Here is a 14496-nt window from a genome sequence, read left to right as displayed (position 1 = left end):
CTACAAAAAGAAGCAAATAGTGGAAGGTTGGTCTCCCCGACTACATCCTTGTATCGTAGCGAAAACAATCAGGGTAATGTTATGTGTTTAAAATGTTTGATTGCATGATTCTTTGTTTCTATTCCAGATCAAATTGTTACATGATACATAAAAGATGCAGATGATCTTAGGTAGTATATTGTACTAGTGAATATCTAGTGTTACATATAACCTCTTTGAGAGGCATTTAGAACTTGGGACAGTAAGGAAGAATAACAATATATAGATAAACAACATCTTTATTGCTATGAAAGAGACATTTCGGTATGGGTCCTAACACCGTTAGAAACTCGCTTCATGACGGTGTTAGAACCTACACCGACATGTCGCTCTCTCTATAATGTTATCCTTCTTTACCCATGGGCATTTTTTAGAGCTCAGGTTTGTGGCATCAGTTATTGCAAAAATGACGTAACCACTTATGAAAACAATGATAGGAAACGCATACATGAAAGCACACACCAAGGCATGTACACTGATTAAGGGGAACGTGGATAAACAGATACATTGATAACTTATTACTGTATGCACCACGCGCTTGTGCAGCGATTATCCGATAAGTAATCCTGGTGCACGTTCATTGAAAAAAAGCGATTTGTTATTATCAGTGAAACACCCTATTCGATGTAAGAAAAATACAAAATTGTACAATTTGCTTAAATGTCAAGTCTGCCTTTTCAAACTTCAGATGTGGAGTTTCGCATGACAGAATTGGGAATATAGAATATAGGCAACATTGCTTCTAATGAAACATTTTGTTTATGTTATAGATCAAAGGTATTAATGGTGAAAATGAATTGCATATGTTAATCGCCTGGATGAAGTCGGCTGGTCTCAAATGTGAAACTGAGGGCTTCCTTTTTGCTGCTCAGGACCAGTCACTCCCCACTCGCAATCGCCAGAATGTGATTCTTAAAGAAAATATCAATATGAAATGTCGTCCTTGCAATGAAGTTACAGAGACCGTCCAACACCTTGTCAGTGGATGCCCTTCCTTGGCACAAACAGCGTATCTTTAAAAGAAAAAGACATGATGGCATGGCTCGCTGCTTTTACTATCGTCTCCGCCATGCCTGTGGCTTTGACCCCGAGGTCCATCCATGGTACGACCCTGAACATGTCCAGGGCGTCCTGGAAAATGATGCTTTTAAACTTCTGTGGAATAGGCCAATATACAGCCTGAGACGAATTCCAGCTAACAAACCTGATGTTGTCCTTTTTGATAAAACCAATGAAATTATTTATATCATTGAATTTTCTGTCCCTTTTGAAAGCAATGTGATTGGCAAGATTCAGGAAAAGCATGTTAAATATGCGGACCTCGCCTTCGAAATGTCTCGCTTGCATCCCAAGTACACAGTCGTCAGGCTCCCCATTGTTCTCGGTGCCCTTGGTTTGGTACCTCCTGATCTCTTTGCACAGATCAAGAGAGTGCCCGGGTTCTCCACCGGGAGCACAGCCCTTCTGACAATCTGGGTAATGCAGAAGGCTGCAGTGATGGGGAGTCTCCATATTCTCCGGAAAGTTCTTGGTGGGTTCGACTAGGCAGTGTTTCCTGGGAGAAGTCCCATTTGCTGTCTGGGCTGCGTGTAGAGGGGGTGAGGGCCCTGAGCTGGTGATGAGCTTGACCAGCCTGACTGTGCCAGGATCACCCGAACCCTCTCTGCTGCATATCAATCTTAATCTGTATAATAATAATAATGTATATTTATATATGTGCGCCTAATCCACCTCGACGGACACGCTCAAGGCGCTACAGAGTCACGTAAGTACATATGTACGGAAGTGGTACTGGAGCATATTAAGGGAAACACTGCTGGAGGAAATGTGTTTTAACTTTTGACTTACACAAGTCAAAATTGTCAATAGTTTTAAGGTTATAAGGAAGAGAGTTCCAGAGAGCAGGGACTGCATAGGTGAAAGAACGCTGTCCAAAAGTTTTCAGTCTAAAGCTGGGCACAGTGAGCTGTTGGAACGGAGATTGCGTGAATTGGAGTATGATGATAACATGTTAGACAAGTACTGGGGAGCAAGACCATGCTTGGCTTTATAGGTCAAAAACAGTATCTTGTGCTCGATCCTTGCTTTGATTGGCTACCAGTGAAGCTCCTTCAGTACTGGTTTAATATGGCGTTTTGGGAGACGATAAATGATGCGGGCGGAAGTGTTTCGGATTTTCTGGAGTCTGTCACATTTTCTGGAGTTTCTGAGGAATGCCAAACAATACACTTTTGCAATAATCCAATCTTGAAGTTATGAGGGCTCTGACCAAGGCATGGGTGGCATCCACTGAGAGATAGGGACGGGTATTACTGATATAACGAAGGTGAAAGTGACAGGTTTTGTAGATCTGAGAGACTTGAGCTTCCATCGAAAGTGAGGAGTCGAGGACTACACCAAGATCTTTTGCAGTGGAACAGACGGGGACGACAGCATCAGCTTTTGTCACAGATTTGGCAGGGAGTTTAGACAGCAGGTGTTTGGATCCAATCAGATGAGCTTCGGTCTTGGTGTCATTTAGTTTCAGCATATGGTTAGTCATCCAAGATTTGATGTACCTTGTACACTCAGAAATTCCACCTAGACCGTCAGTGGGATTTTTGCAAGAAATTGCCTTGATGAGTTGGTTGCCGTCTGCATATGAATGATGCAGATTGTGTGTTGAGATGATGTCAGCAACTGGACCAGTGTACAGGACAAACAGCAGTGGGCCCAATACTGAGGCTTGTGGCACACCGTGAGGTACCGTAACGCTCTCTGATGTCTTGTTTCTGACAGTGACACATTGGCATCTGTTATGGAGACAGGACGCAGTCCACTGGAGTGCTGTACGAGAGATTCCATATCGTGTTTTGAGGGTCTGTAGCAGGACGCTATGGTCTATAGTGTCAAAAGCCGATGACAGATCAAGAAGTATCAAAGCCCCTGCGTCCCCTCTATCCACAATTTGTCTCAGGATATCACTGACATGTATAAGAGCTGTCTCAGTGTTGTGATGTCCCCGGTATGCACATCGGTACTTGTCGACAAGGTCACACCTTGTCAGATGGTTCTTCAGCCTCACACTGACAGCCTTCTCCACGATTTTGGAGAGGAAGGCTAAGTTGGATACTGGACGGAAGTTTTTTAGCTCAGACTTCTCAAGGTCGCGCTTTTTGAGTAGTGGTCGAACAAAGGATTTCTTAAAAGCTTTTGGAAATACACCTAGTTGTAGGCTCTTGTTCACAATATCAGTGATTATAGGAATGAGCAAGTCCAGGTGTTTCACAACAAGTTTGGTGGGCATTGGATCCGTTTCACATGTTGTAGGCTTAGCTCCCATAACCAGTGATTTGATCTCCATATCTGTGAAAGGCTCCAAGTTACTTAGAATATGTCCACTGAAAGTAGGACTCTTATCAACCTCATTGACTGGCGATGTAGATATCAGAGAGTCCCTTATCATCTCTATCGTTGACATAAAGAAATTATTGTTATTAAGAGTGTCATTGATTTGGGAAGTTGGTCTTCGTCATTACTACCCATCAGCAATTTCATGAATCTGTACAGACGGTCAGGTTTACCACGGCAGTTACCAATCTCATTTAGACAGTGATCTCTCTTGGCTTGTCTGATAAGTTACGTGATTTCTGTGTTGTCGGAAGATCTGTCTGTGTACTTCCAGTCCTGATTTACGCCAGTGACGCTCTGCTCTACGTCGCTGACGTTTGGGCTCGTGAACATTATCGTTGTACCAAGGAGCATGTGGACGGAGTATTATCTGTTTCTCAACAGCCGGAGCATGCTTGTCTCGAAGTGCAGTCAAGGTACTGTTGTACATTTGAGAAAATTATCAACAGATGCAGGAGGATTTTGAAGAATCTCTGCAACCTCAGATCCTCTCTAAAAACATTTTCATTAATGTTCTTTAGATTTCTGCACAAAACCCTGCGGTACTGATTTTGTGGCCTCTGAATACAGAGGGTGAATGTTACTATACTGTGGTCAGATGCTTGCCTGTCGACAACTACAACATCTCTCACAATGTTCCCATCAGTCGGGGTAGCAATCCAATGTCCCCTGATTTAATATATGTATATCAGAAACAGCCTAAGTGTTTTAAACACATGTCATGTTGCATCCAATCTCACGACTGTTAGCACATCAGTCGGCACAGCAGCTCGTATGTGACAGAAGGACTAAACTCCATTCCACAAACAGCGTGATTTGTTTCCTGCCCAACGAGAGCTGTGCTTTGAGAGCTGGTCACAGTAAAACATAATGCTGAGCAGCTCAAAACATAATGCAAATATGTAAAAACAATATACCGAAACTGAATTGTTACATATGATGATAGACAAACCTGAAAGTGTGAAGCGGTGGGACAACCTAGTGTACTATTGTTTACAAAACCATTAAAATAGTCCAGGGAGCATGACTGGGGTGAACGTCTGTTAGATGTTCTACGACAGGGAGATTTCAAGAAACAGGCATTTTCAAGGAAGCTAGAAACAGCGTGTTCTTGTAGAGTCAGATAATATCTGTTGTTACAAAGGTTTTCTGCAGGAAATCATAAATTCCTTCCCTGATAAGACAAGCAACATTCAATGCCGGTGTTCTGAACAGTCCAGATCATGTTTCATGTTCTGCTGTTTGGAGTGATCTGCATGTCTTTCTGTTTTTGTAAGTATGTTTTCTTCTTGCTTATCGAATCAATCGTTTGTATCGTTTTGCATTTATATTATTCTTGTGCATGACAGGATTCATTCTCCCTGTGGGATAGTACGAGTAACAGACTTTAACACAGTATGAGTCATAAACGTTAACGCAGGGCCAGAATGCACAATGCACAGTCGACTAAGGCTTTTACACCGATGTAGAAGTCCTGTACATAAAAACAATTTGTGCTGTATATCTGATGGAAATACTGCCTCTGTTGGATAATGTTGTCATGTTCTTAAATATTTTCAATGTGTGATAGCAGCAGCTAGAAGTAGTAGTAGAAGCAGCAGCAGCAGCAGCAGCAGTAGTAGCAGTACTAGTAGTAGAGCCGTGAACATCCGGGTTAGGATTGGTAAGCAACCCATGCATGAGAGGCTACTAACGGGCTCAGGTGTGACATTCACCGACTTGGTTGACGCAAGGCATTGTACTCCGATCGCGTAGATCCATGCTGACATGCCCGATGAGATGATTGTATCTGTTTAGTGTCTGTATTACTTAGTACACAGCACTAGTCATTGATTTACAGACAACAACGGTGGATGACGTCACAAACACAGCGGTATTCAGCTGAAGGTATCACACGTAGGTTCCCCATTTGATTATAGCTATGACTACACGATGCCCTTTTAGAAAGTGGTCAAATGCAACACATGTCATATTTGGGATTTCACTTGCTCAGTAAAGTACAAATTCTTTTTTGGTTGAGTCCCATCCGAGATTCGAACCCGCACCCTCAGAGTCAGGCACCTAATCGTCAGCACACAAAGTCAGCCGCCTAACCCGCTCAGCCACCCAGTTGTCCGATTTTCTGACTTTGCGGAAGCAACACAGTTTTATGATGAGAATTGTAATTCATGTATTTTTTGTTCATGTGAATAGTGCATCATGTATGATCTCGCCCCACACATAAACGTCGTTTTCTGCTTAGATGAGCGCAATTCTATTAATTTCAATATACCCCTCTAACAAGCGAGTAACATTTTCTTTGTACCCCTCTGTGAAAGCCATGAAATTCATCATCTCGAGTGACATTGAATCATGAATTAGCGCACGGAAATAACCGATGTTTTGCGAGTGCAAATCGCTTGTTACCCGTGCTTCAAACAATTCAAAATTAACATTAAGATGTTCAGGAAGATAAACACTTTGTTCACTGATCCCTCGGGGCTCATGGTTTGATGTGGCCTCAATGTTTCTTTATGTTCTCCTGGCCTGAACAAACAAACAAAGAAACACCGAGGGTACATCAACCCATGTCCCCTATGTGACCAATGAGTGAGTGAGTGAGTTAGTGAGTGAGTTTGGTTTTACGCCGCATTTAGCAATTTTCCAGCAATATCACGGTGGGGGACACTAGAAAATGGGCCTCACTCATTGTACCCATGTGGTGAATCGAACCCGGGTCTTCGGCGTGAGGAGCGAACGCTTTAACCACTAGGCTACTCCACTGCCCGTGACCAATGAACAACTTATATTATTACATTCTTATATTATAGTATTACTGAATAGGAGCTTGGAACATCTCTTCAAAGAGTTTCGTTCACACCAAAGTCTGACTATATATTTAAGAACATTATTTCATCACCGAAGATGCATTATTTGGTGACCAAGGATGGATTATTTCGTGACCAAGGATGGATTATTTCGTGTCCAAGGATGGATTATTTTATGGCTGCACTACTTCTTACCAAGGAAGTCCTATTTTGTGATAGAATACATATTGTTCTGGGTTGTGAAGTATCAACCTAGAAACAACTCCCTTGGATTTTGTTGTTGTTGTTGTTGATGATGGGTTGTGATATGTTCAAATAAACAGTGAAAAATGCAAAGAAGCATAAATATGTAACTAAACTCACCATGATCAGATTGTGCAGAGCATTATTTTATGATCGAGTATATTTGTGAACATAAATGCTTGCTCGAGTTTACTCATGTAGAAGACCATCTAAATTCAATGTAGCTATAATCACTCAGTGAGTAATTATAGCCAAGCCTTTTGGTCAAGTCACGCCATGCGTATTCTTAAAGGTGGAAGTATAACACTTGAGCCACGCAATGCATCCACTATACACGGAAACCAGTTCACCTTCATCTGCCATGTGAAGGCGGGCGTCCAAGGTTTGGTTATCTTCAAGGGGGAGATCTCTCAAGGAACTGTCTGCGCAGTCAGAAGCGATACAGGGCAACAAACCACTGATAGTACCGACTACGAGTGTTCCCATGTAAGGGAGAACACATATGCCTTGATCATCAGGAATGTCTCTGCGACACACTTGTCCCCTTGGACCTGTCAGTCTGGTGGAAAGAAGAGTAGCAAAGTCACTTTGGACATCAAATGTGGAGAAGGTTAGTGAAATTTAAGACACGACACCACCCGTTATATCAGACATGGAGTTTAATCACAAAACCACTAGACATGTGATATAATATATAGTCTGCATTGCGTCTGTTTTGTGGACTGGGTTCCGCACGAGACTGAACTTTTATCAACTACCCTTTAAGCCTGCATAGTTGATACCTCTCAACCACATGTGTATGTTTCCTTGTTCTGAAGAATGTTTTGCAGAAATATACATTTGTTTCGTGGCACATATTTTGCCAACTGTCTCGAGCAAATTTCTCTTCGCTTTATACGCTTTATACGTAGTATGATTTATATGTTAGCCTAATCCTATTGGACTCTGTAAATATCTACCCTCAAGGCCTATGGGTGTTCACGCAGACGCTCGTAAACTGATAATGTTGCCATGTCCGAGACTATTGGTAACAGCAACCTAACAGTCGTGATAGGGATAATCGGAACCTATTGAAGTTGATAATCTGAGCCTTTTATGACCGGAAAATCAGGACTGTTTACCATACCGATTTCTGATGGTATTGACGCTTTAAATATTATTTCATATAGCAGATAACACAACTGCTGTTTTTTTACTCGTTTTTAAAAAAGAAATTCAGTCACTTGTGCAAACAACGACAGTTCAAAACATCAACACCATGTTGACAACATTTAATAGTCGATATGATAATTATATGGCAGTATATGGTGCTGATAAAACTTATATGAAAGTACACGGTTGTCACGGGCTCAAGTCTCGAGATGTCCTAAGGACAACAAATGATTAGACGGTGAACGGTGCTTAAGACGTAACCAGTTCAGTGGCTTCAGTGGCTACGATCACAACATGAGAAATATGTTGCACGTTCGACATGGTTAGATGGGGACATGAAAATGGCAAGTAAGCTATAAGCTATAAAGCGTACCGCCATGTCATATAAAATGTTTATCTCTTAATCAGTCATTGACCCCAGTCCAAAGAACGTCATACGTTGTAATAATTGAGAATCAAGAGCATTATTCAAATAGTTTGGCTTTTTTCAGTTGTTTTTGTCCCCAAATGACCGACCCATATTTAGAATTTGGGGGCAACATGACATGCCTAAAAACATTATGCCCGAGTGTGTACAGCCATTTTATGACAGTACATAGTATTTAAAACAGTCATATAAAAGTACATGGTGTAATAACACTTACATGACAGCACGTCGTGATATTAACAATTATATGATTCTAAAGAGTGTTAATAACAATTATATGGCACTACTACTTGGTGTAAATAACACTTATATGGCAGCATATGGTGATAATAACAACTATATGATAGTACATGGTGTTAATAACAATAATTATGTACTCGGCATATTACATGCTCATGAATGCGAACGGAACCTCATTTCAGATCCATTCCCGGTTGCCATAACTACCGTCGATTCACGGTCGGCATTCGTGTATTTGCTTGGTGAGGAGTACGTATCTTTGAACTGTTCAGTCACAGCAGCAAACCCGTTCCCGTCTAAGTTTACCTGGTACTATGGAGGGAAGGTTGTTGGCAGAGATCAGATCTACACTATTCCCACGGTATACAAGTCTACTTCCGGGTTGTACAGATGTGTCGCAGACAATGGGATAACACCACCTGGGGAGGGTAATGTGACACTTGACGTTCAATGTAAGTACCAAATATTATGTGTTGTATAAACTTTGACCGTGTTTGTTTCACGATTTTGTGTCGTATACCGACTTTAAAAGTTATAGTGCCGAGGAGAAGACCGTGGAGAAATTAGTGATCAATACTGTTGACGTGATGGACATTGTAGGATAAACAGATCCATCTGGGACCAGTGGACCCAGACACAGATTCACATGCCAGTGCCTCAGACCACCGACCCCTCGTTATCACCAGACAAGTGTCAGAGTGCTGTGAAGGGCAATAGGTCAATTAGCTCAGGTTGTGCAGTTGTACATAGGTTCGATCCCTGACCGAGTCAGACCAAATAACAATTTAAGCCCTTACTTGTTTCTGTTAGTTATGAGGGATCATAAGTAGTGTGTTACATCAGTTGACTAATACGTGATGCAGTCTTGTAATGATATTGACTCATTCCAATCATGCATTCCATAGATCCACCGACCGTCCACATTGACCACACCCAGATATTTGTCAACGAATCAGAAGATCTGACCATCAACTGTACAGCAGATGCACACCCGGAAGTGATGTCACTAGTGTGGTCAAAGGAAGGCATAGGTACAATGACTTCTGAAAATGGGACTCTTTATCTGAAGTACATGCGGAAAAGTGACAGTGGGGTGTATGTCTGCACTGCCGCCAATATTGTCACAACTTGTAATGGAACACGACAGAGTAAACAGTCTTCCAGAACTGTCACAGTGCACGTAATATGTAAGTAACAACAATGCTTTCAAGGCTTCCTGTGTTTTTTGTTCGGACGTTTTTTGTATGTTTTCAGAGCGTGCACTTCCTTTGTGCATTGTTTATTCTTACCATTGTTCTTTATTTCTGTATCCATTGTTTATACTTCCCGTGTCCATTCCTTTTTCTGCTTGTCCATTGCTATCATGAGATCATTTAGTTCATGGGAGGGTGGGTAGGTGGGGAGTGGGGATGGGGTTGCCAGTTACTATATTTAGATTGAGTGTAGGGACTGAAGTTCTAGAGCACCTGGAACAGTGTAGTCTGACTACACTGATTAGAAAAAGAGGCGACGTTTTAAAGATTTTCATGTCAGCAGTAAATTATAATTATGTTCAAATCGAGCAGATTATTATCATCTGATGAATATAATAAACTTTTTACTTCCCAGATTTTCATGTCTGCAGTAAACTATGTTTACTTGTCAAGTTTAGTATAATGAGTTTCGGCTTTGTATATAATCAAAGTATTATTGTATCAAAGTAAGGGTCGTACTTTTAGTCGATTAGGTTCACACCTAATTGCTTTTCATACTTTTTTATCCAGGCATGATGCCCTTTACCTTGATCTTCACGGCAGGAGGAGCAGCTGGACTTGTCGTCGTTGTTGGTGTAATCGGCTCATTGTATGCAAGGAGAGAACATCATAGAGAGACATGTGAGTTAATTAATCTTGTCTACCGTATGTGTACAATTGTGTGGACAACAGTATATCTGGTCTACCATGTGTTTACTGAAAGGCAGCGTACAGTACACCGGGTCTGTTCAAGGGGAAGGGACACAGTACATTCAGTCTACCTGATTTACTGAAAGAAGTTGTACAGAACACGGATCTTGAATATCCTATCTGTTTAAATGATAGGATGATTCATCTTATTGCATCTCATATATTCACGGGTTGGTGACATTGTGTTTTGTCAGGTAAATATGTATTAGGTATGCTATATATCTTCAGATGCTGCCACAAAGGCCCTGCATAATCGACCTAATACAGAACCAAGTCAGAGCAACTCGGTGTCATGCGACCAGTCAGCACCTGAAGATAGGTATAACACTCTGACAGATCGACCAGGTAGAGATCTGTTCTACACAGATTTGGTCCCTCTACAAAAAAAACCCCAAAAAACATCTGGCATCCAGGCGCCATTTGATGCCCTACCAACTATCAGCGACTGTTATCCAAGAGCTCCAGAAAATGGTACTCAATAGGAGACCATGTTACCGCCTATAGTTGGAGCGACTAACGTGTGAGAGAATAACCGTGGCAACAAGCGGGGAATAATGACTTATGAGAGAGGGATTACAGAAGGTTAGGACGCGTGACTAGAGGATGTGAGGGACAGCCAGCCGTATCATTGGACTCATGGCAGGACGGTCAGAGCATGGTGCGAGGTGACGTTCAAGAGTGAATCTTGACAAGGGGACGGACTCGTGACAACAGAGACGGGAGAGAGGTGACTACGGGGGATGGGGTGGGGTGGGATGGGGGCCGTCGAGGAAGTGGGAAGTGATAAAAGAGAAAGTAGGAAGTAGGAAGGGCCAACGCGATGAGGTGAGCAAGTGAGCTGATCTCATGCTGCAGCGATCTTCTACTACGCAATGTGGATCCTTCATTGCAGTGTTTTAATATAGTTCCCTCTAGTGACAACAATGTCAGAATATGGCGCTGATGCTCTGTACTTCCTTGTATATAATAGTATGCAATAACTACTTATTTGTGCATTAAATGTTGATTGCATAAATGAGCGACATTCTTGATGAAAGTTAGCTGGTGTCGAAACCCAGGGTCTGCAATTATGTATGCAGAACAACTGCAACTGTTGATATATAAAGGATGAAGCCATTGTTGTCATATTGTCAGTACGATACAGGTCCTCATGTTATCAGCACTATATATGTATCGTATTTTCAGCATTATATATTTCATCATTATCAGCTCTGCATACTTTATCATATTATCAGAAATTACGTTTCAGCGCTGTTTTTGTTATCATATTATCGGCCGTGTCCATGTTATCTTTTATCAGCAAGTCTTATGTTTCAAGCAATCAATGAAGCTTTTGTTATATATCAACAGAATATATTTTATCACATTATCAGAACTGCCTTTATTATCATATTATCCCACTGCCAATATTATCACAGTACTGCTTCGCTATGTCATCACAAGTACTACTATTGTTATAATATTTCAGCACGGTACATATTATCGCATTACCACAACTACGTTTCTTATATCATCATCACCGCTTTTGTTATCATATTATAATCAATGCACTTCCTATATTATCAACACGGTATATGTTACATTAAAAGCATTTGCTTTGTTATCACACTATAAGAGAGATCTTAGTTGTTTAACGGTATATGTTGTGATAATATCAGCATTACCTTCTTTATCATATTGTCATCACGACTCGTAGAAGTATAATATTATCACGATATATAATATCACATTGTCATAGCATTTTCATGTTATCATACATTCATTTCGACAGACTTGCTCACGTTAAACTAGGATAAACATTGAAACACTGAAATATAGACTTCATTTCTACTTATCCAAACCAGGATGTCTACTGCGAATGCAGATTTGCATGAAAAAATATGATGTCATCTACTACCAAAATCGTTGCATGCAGACTTGAGACGGCTCTGTTATCGTGTGGGCAAACACCTATACTGAACAGCTAAAGAAATGTAACTCTGTTTTTTATCAAGTTTATAAATAAAAGACACAAACCTGAATGCTTACTTTAATGAAATTGTATCTTTTCGAAACTTGGGTTTCGTTTGCTGTTCAGTATGCACATACATTGACACTGTCAATACGTACAATTTGAACGATGTTAATAAAAACATATGAAAAACTGGATGTTTTTTATGTGGTACGTATATAACATTGTACATCCTGTTGTCCAGTGGGGCAATACTGTGGTGCACTTACGAGGTTCTTGAAGGTACTACAGAGTAAGGCAAAGGTTTGATTGTGGGGTTTCTGATGAACCCAATCGTATTGCATTCAACCATCGTATGCCACATCTCAGATTATGGCACAAACTGATGTGAACGTTATTATACAAGGTCACAACGTTTCGAGACAGTTCCTAGTCTCTTCTTCAGGTGAAGTGAGGGTAAAACTAAAGGGATGTAGTATATATACACATAATGTCCTGGTGTTGTCCCATTAGTCATGAAAAGACGGAAGCTCCTAGAAGCCATTGCAATCAAGCGGAACAAGCCCTCAATCAACAGAGACGATGGTGTTTACCTACCCAGTGCATGGAACCACCTTATCCTCAGTGACTAACCTTTATCCAAACATCTTTACCTGTAACTCGTTAACCTAATCAGTACAAGCCTGCATGCCAATCAGTTAAAGCCTGTACATACGTTGAAGCCTGTACATCAATCAATCGAAGCCTGTACGTCAATTAATAGAAACCTGTATATCTTGTTACCAATTGTTATCTGTCTACTGTATATGTGTATATATACTACATCCCTTTAGTTTTACCCTCACTTCACCTGAAGAAGAGACGTTGTCTCGAAACGTTGTGACCTTGTATAATAAAGAAGTTGAACCATAAAGCATTTTTAGTTTGATTCCACCAACTTCCAAATGCCTTTGACACAACTGATGTGAACGTTGTTCGATATGCTGCTCAAATGCAGCTGTTTCCCTTCTTGCAGCTGCAGACTTGAGGCACTTGCTTTTTCCATCCCTTTTAGATATATGCACATGTTGCCATATCTCAATTTTCTTCTGCTGTTATATAACAAATGCAGTAATTATTATTGTCTAATCTTAGCCTTTCCTTGTTACTAAAGGCAAGTAATGAAATACATGCGTCACAAAATACACTTGTATGTTTTCGAAGGGTTCTTTCTTCCCAAAGTGTTCTTTAAAGTCGCCATTTTTGTTGTTTGTTTAAACATATTTTATTCAAAAATGAAATGAACTGGGCACAAGTTATCCAACTTAGCAACGCCCTCTCCAAGAAGATGCATATGTCATATTTACAATATGAAAACATTGACAACATGGATTTGTGGCAATAATATATGCAAGAATAATATATGCAAGAATAAACTACAAAAATCTTTCAGTTAACTTAATATATCTGTGTACATGTTAAAACAGTGGAAGTCGTGGTGCCTGAGCTGGCTAGGCGGCTGATCATACATGATGCACTATTCACATGAAAAAAAAACAAACTACATGAATTACAATTCTCATCATAAAACTGTAAGTGGTATATTATTTACACAAATTACATTGCTTTTGCTGGCTGCCCTGTGTTGCTTCCGCAAAGTCAGAAAGTCGGACAACTGGGTGGTTGAGCGGGCTAGGCGGCTGACTTTGTGTGCTGACGATTAGGTGCCTGACTCTGAGGGTGGGGGTTCGATTCCCGGATGGGACTCAAACGAAAAAGTACTAGAATTTGTACTTTACTGAGAACGTGAAATCCCAAATATGCCATATATTGCATTTGACTACTTTCTGAAATTGCATCATATAATACTGCGTGTTCATGAAGTGACAGAAGCATGACAAAACGACAATAAATCTAAATTTATGGGTATGCGATGTTTCACGAGGGTATTTACATTTACAAACAATTCTTTACGTTGCGTTGTATATAAAGGACATTCTTAAAGGTAGTGCCATGAGTTTTCACCAGAACAACCACAGGTACAAGAAGCATCCTATCTTAAAATAATTCTGAATAAGACGAAATTTAGCGGACTTGTATTGTACCTTAGTTGTGTGTGGAGAATGTTCAATCTCCTTGTACCAGACAAAAAAAAACCCCGGGGCTACAGTTACTTTCAATTTTGAATTTAAAACCTGTGAAAGAATCTATTTGTCTTATTCCTATGGGAATATTGTTCCACATTCGCATCATAGATGGAAAACAAGATGCTGAGGAATGTTTCAATCTCGTATATGGAAGGGAGAAGTTCAAAGAGTTGCGAAG

The 14496-nt window shown here is 40.6% G+C and overlaps 1 protein-coding gene across 1 annotated transcript; it reads left to right on the top strand.

Moving 5' to 3' along the window:
- The first annotated feature begins 6755 nt into the window (after positions 1-6755).
- LOC137266379 (carcinoembryonic antigen-related cell adhesion molecule 1-like) lies at positions 6756-12824 on the top strand. Its single transcript, XM_067801979.1, has 6 exons — positions 6756-7089; positions 8571-8750; positions 9204-9485; positions 10062-10172; positions 10470-10586; positions 12706-12824. The coding sequence occupies exons 1-6, from the start codon at positions 6756-6758 to the stop codon at positions 12822-12824; spliced, it is 1143 nt and encodes a 380-aa protein (XP_067658080.1).
- Positions 12825-14496: the final 1672 nt, after the last annotated feature.

This window comes from Haliotis asinina, chromosome 1 (genome assembly GCF_037392515.1).
Source record: "Haliotis asinina isolate JCU_RB_2024 chromosome 1, JCU_Hal_asi_v2, whole genome shotgun sequence".
NCBI lineage: Eukaryota > Metazoa > Mollusca > Gastropoda > Lepetellida > Haliotidae > Haliotis > Haliotis asinina.
Note: the sequence above shows the minus strand (reverse complement) of the source record. Positions and strands in the feature narration are given on the sequence as shown.

What these genes read in the sequence shown, in the direction of transcription:
- LOC137266379 (XM_067801979.1), top strand. Translation starts at nt 6,756, where the DNA reads ATGCGTATTCTTAAAGGTGGAAGTATAACACTTGAGCCACGCAATGCA. An exon ending in TGTCACAGTGCACGTAATAT is followed by an intron (nt 9,486 to 10,061) that starts GTAAGTAACAAC and finishes TTTTTTATCCAG; the next exon opens with GCATGATGCCCTTTACCTTG. An exon ending in AGAACATCATAGAGAGACAT is followed by an intron (nt 10,173 to 10,469) that starts GTGAGTTAATTA and finishes ATATATCTTCAG; the next exon opens with ATGCTGCCACAAAGGCCCTG.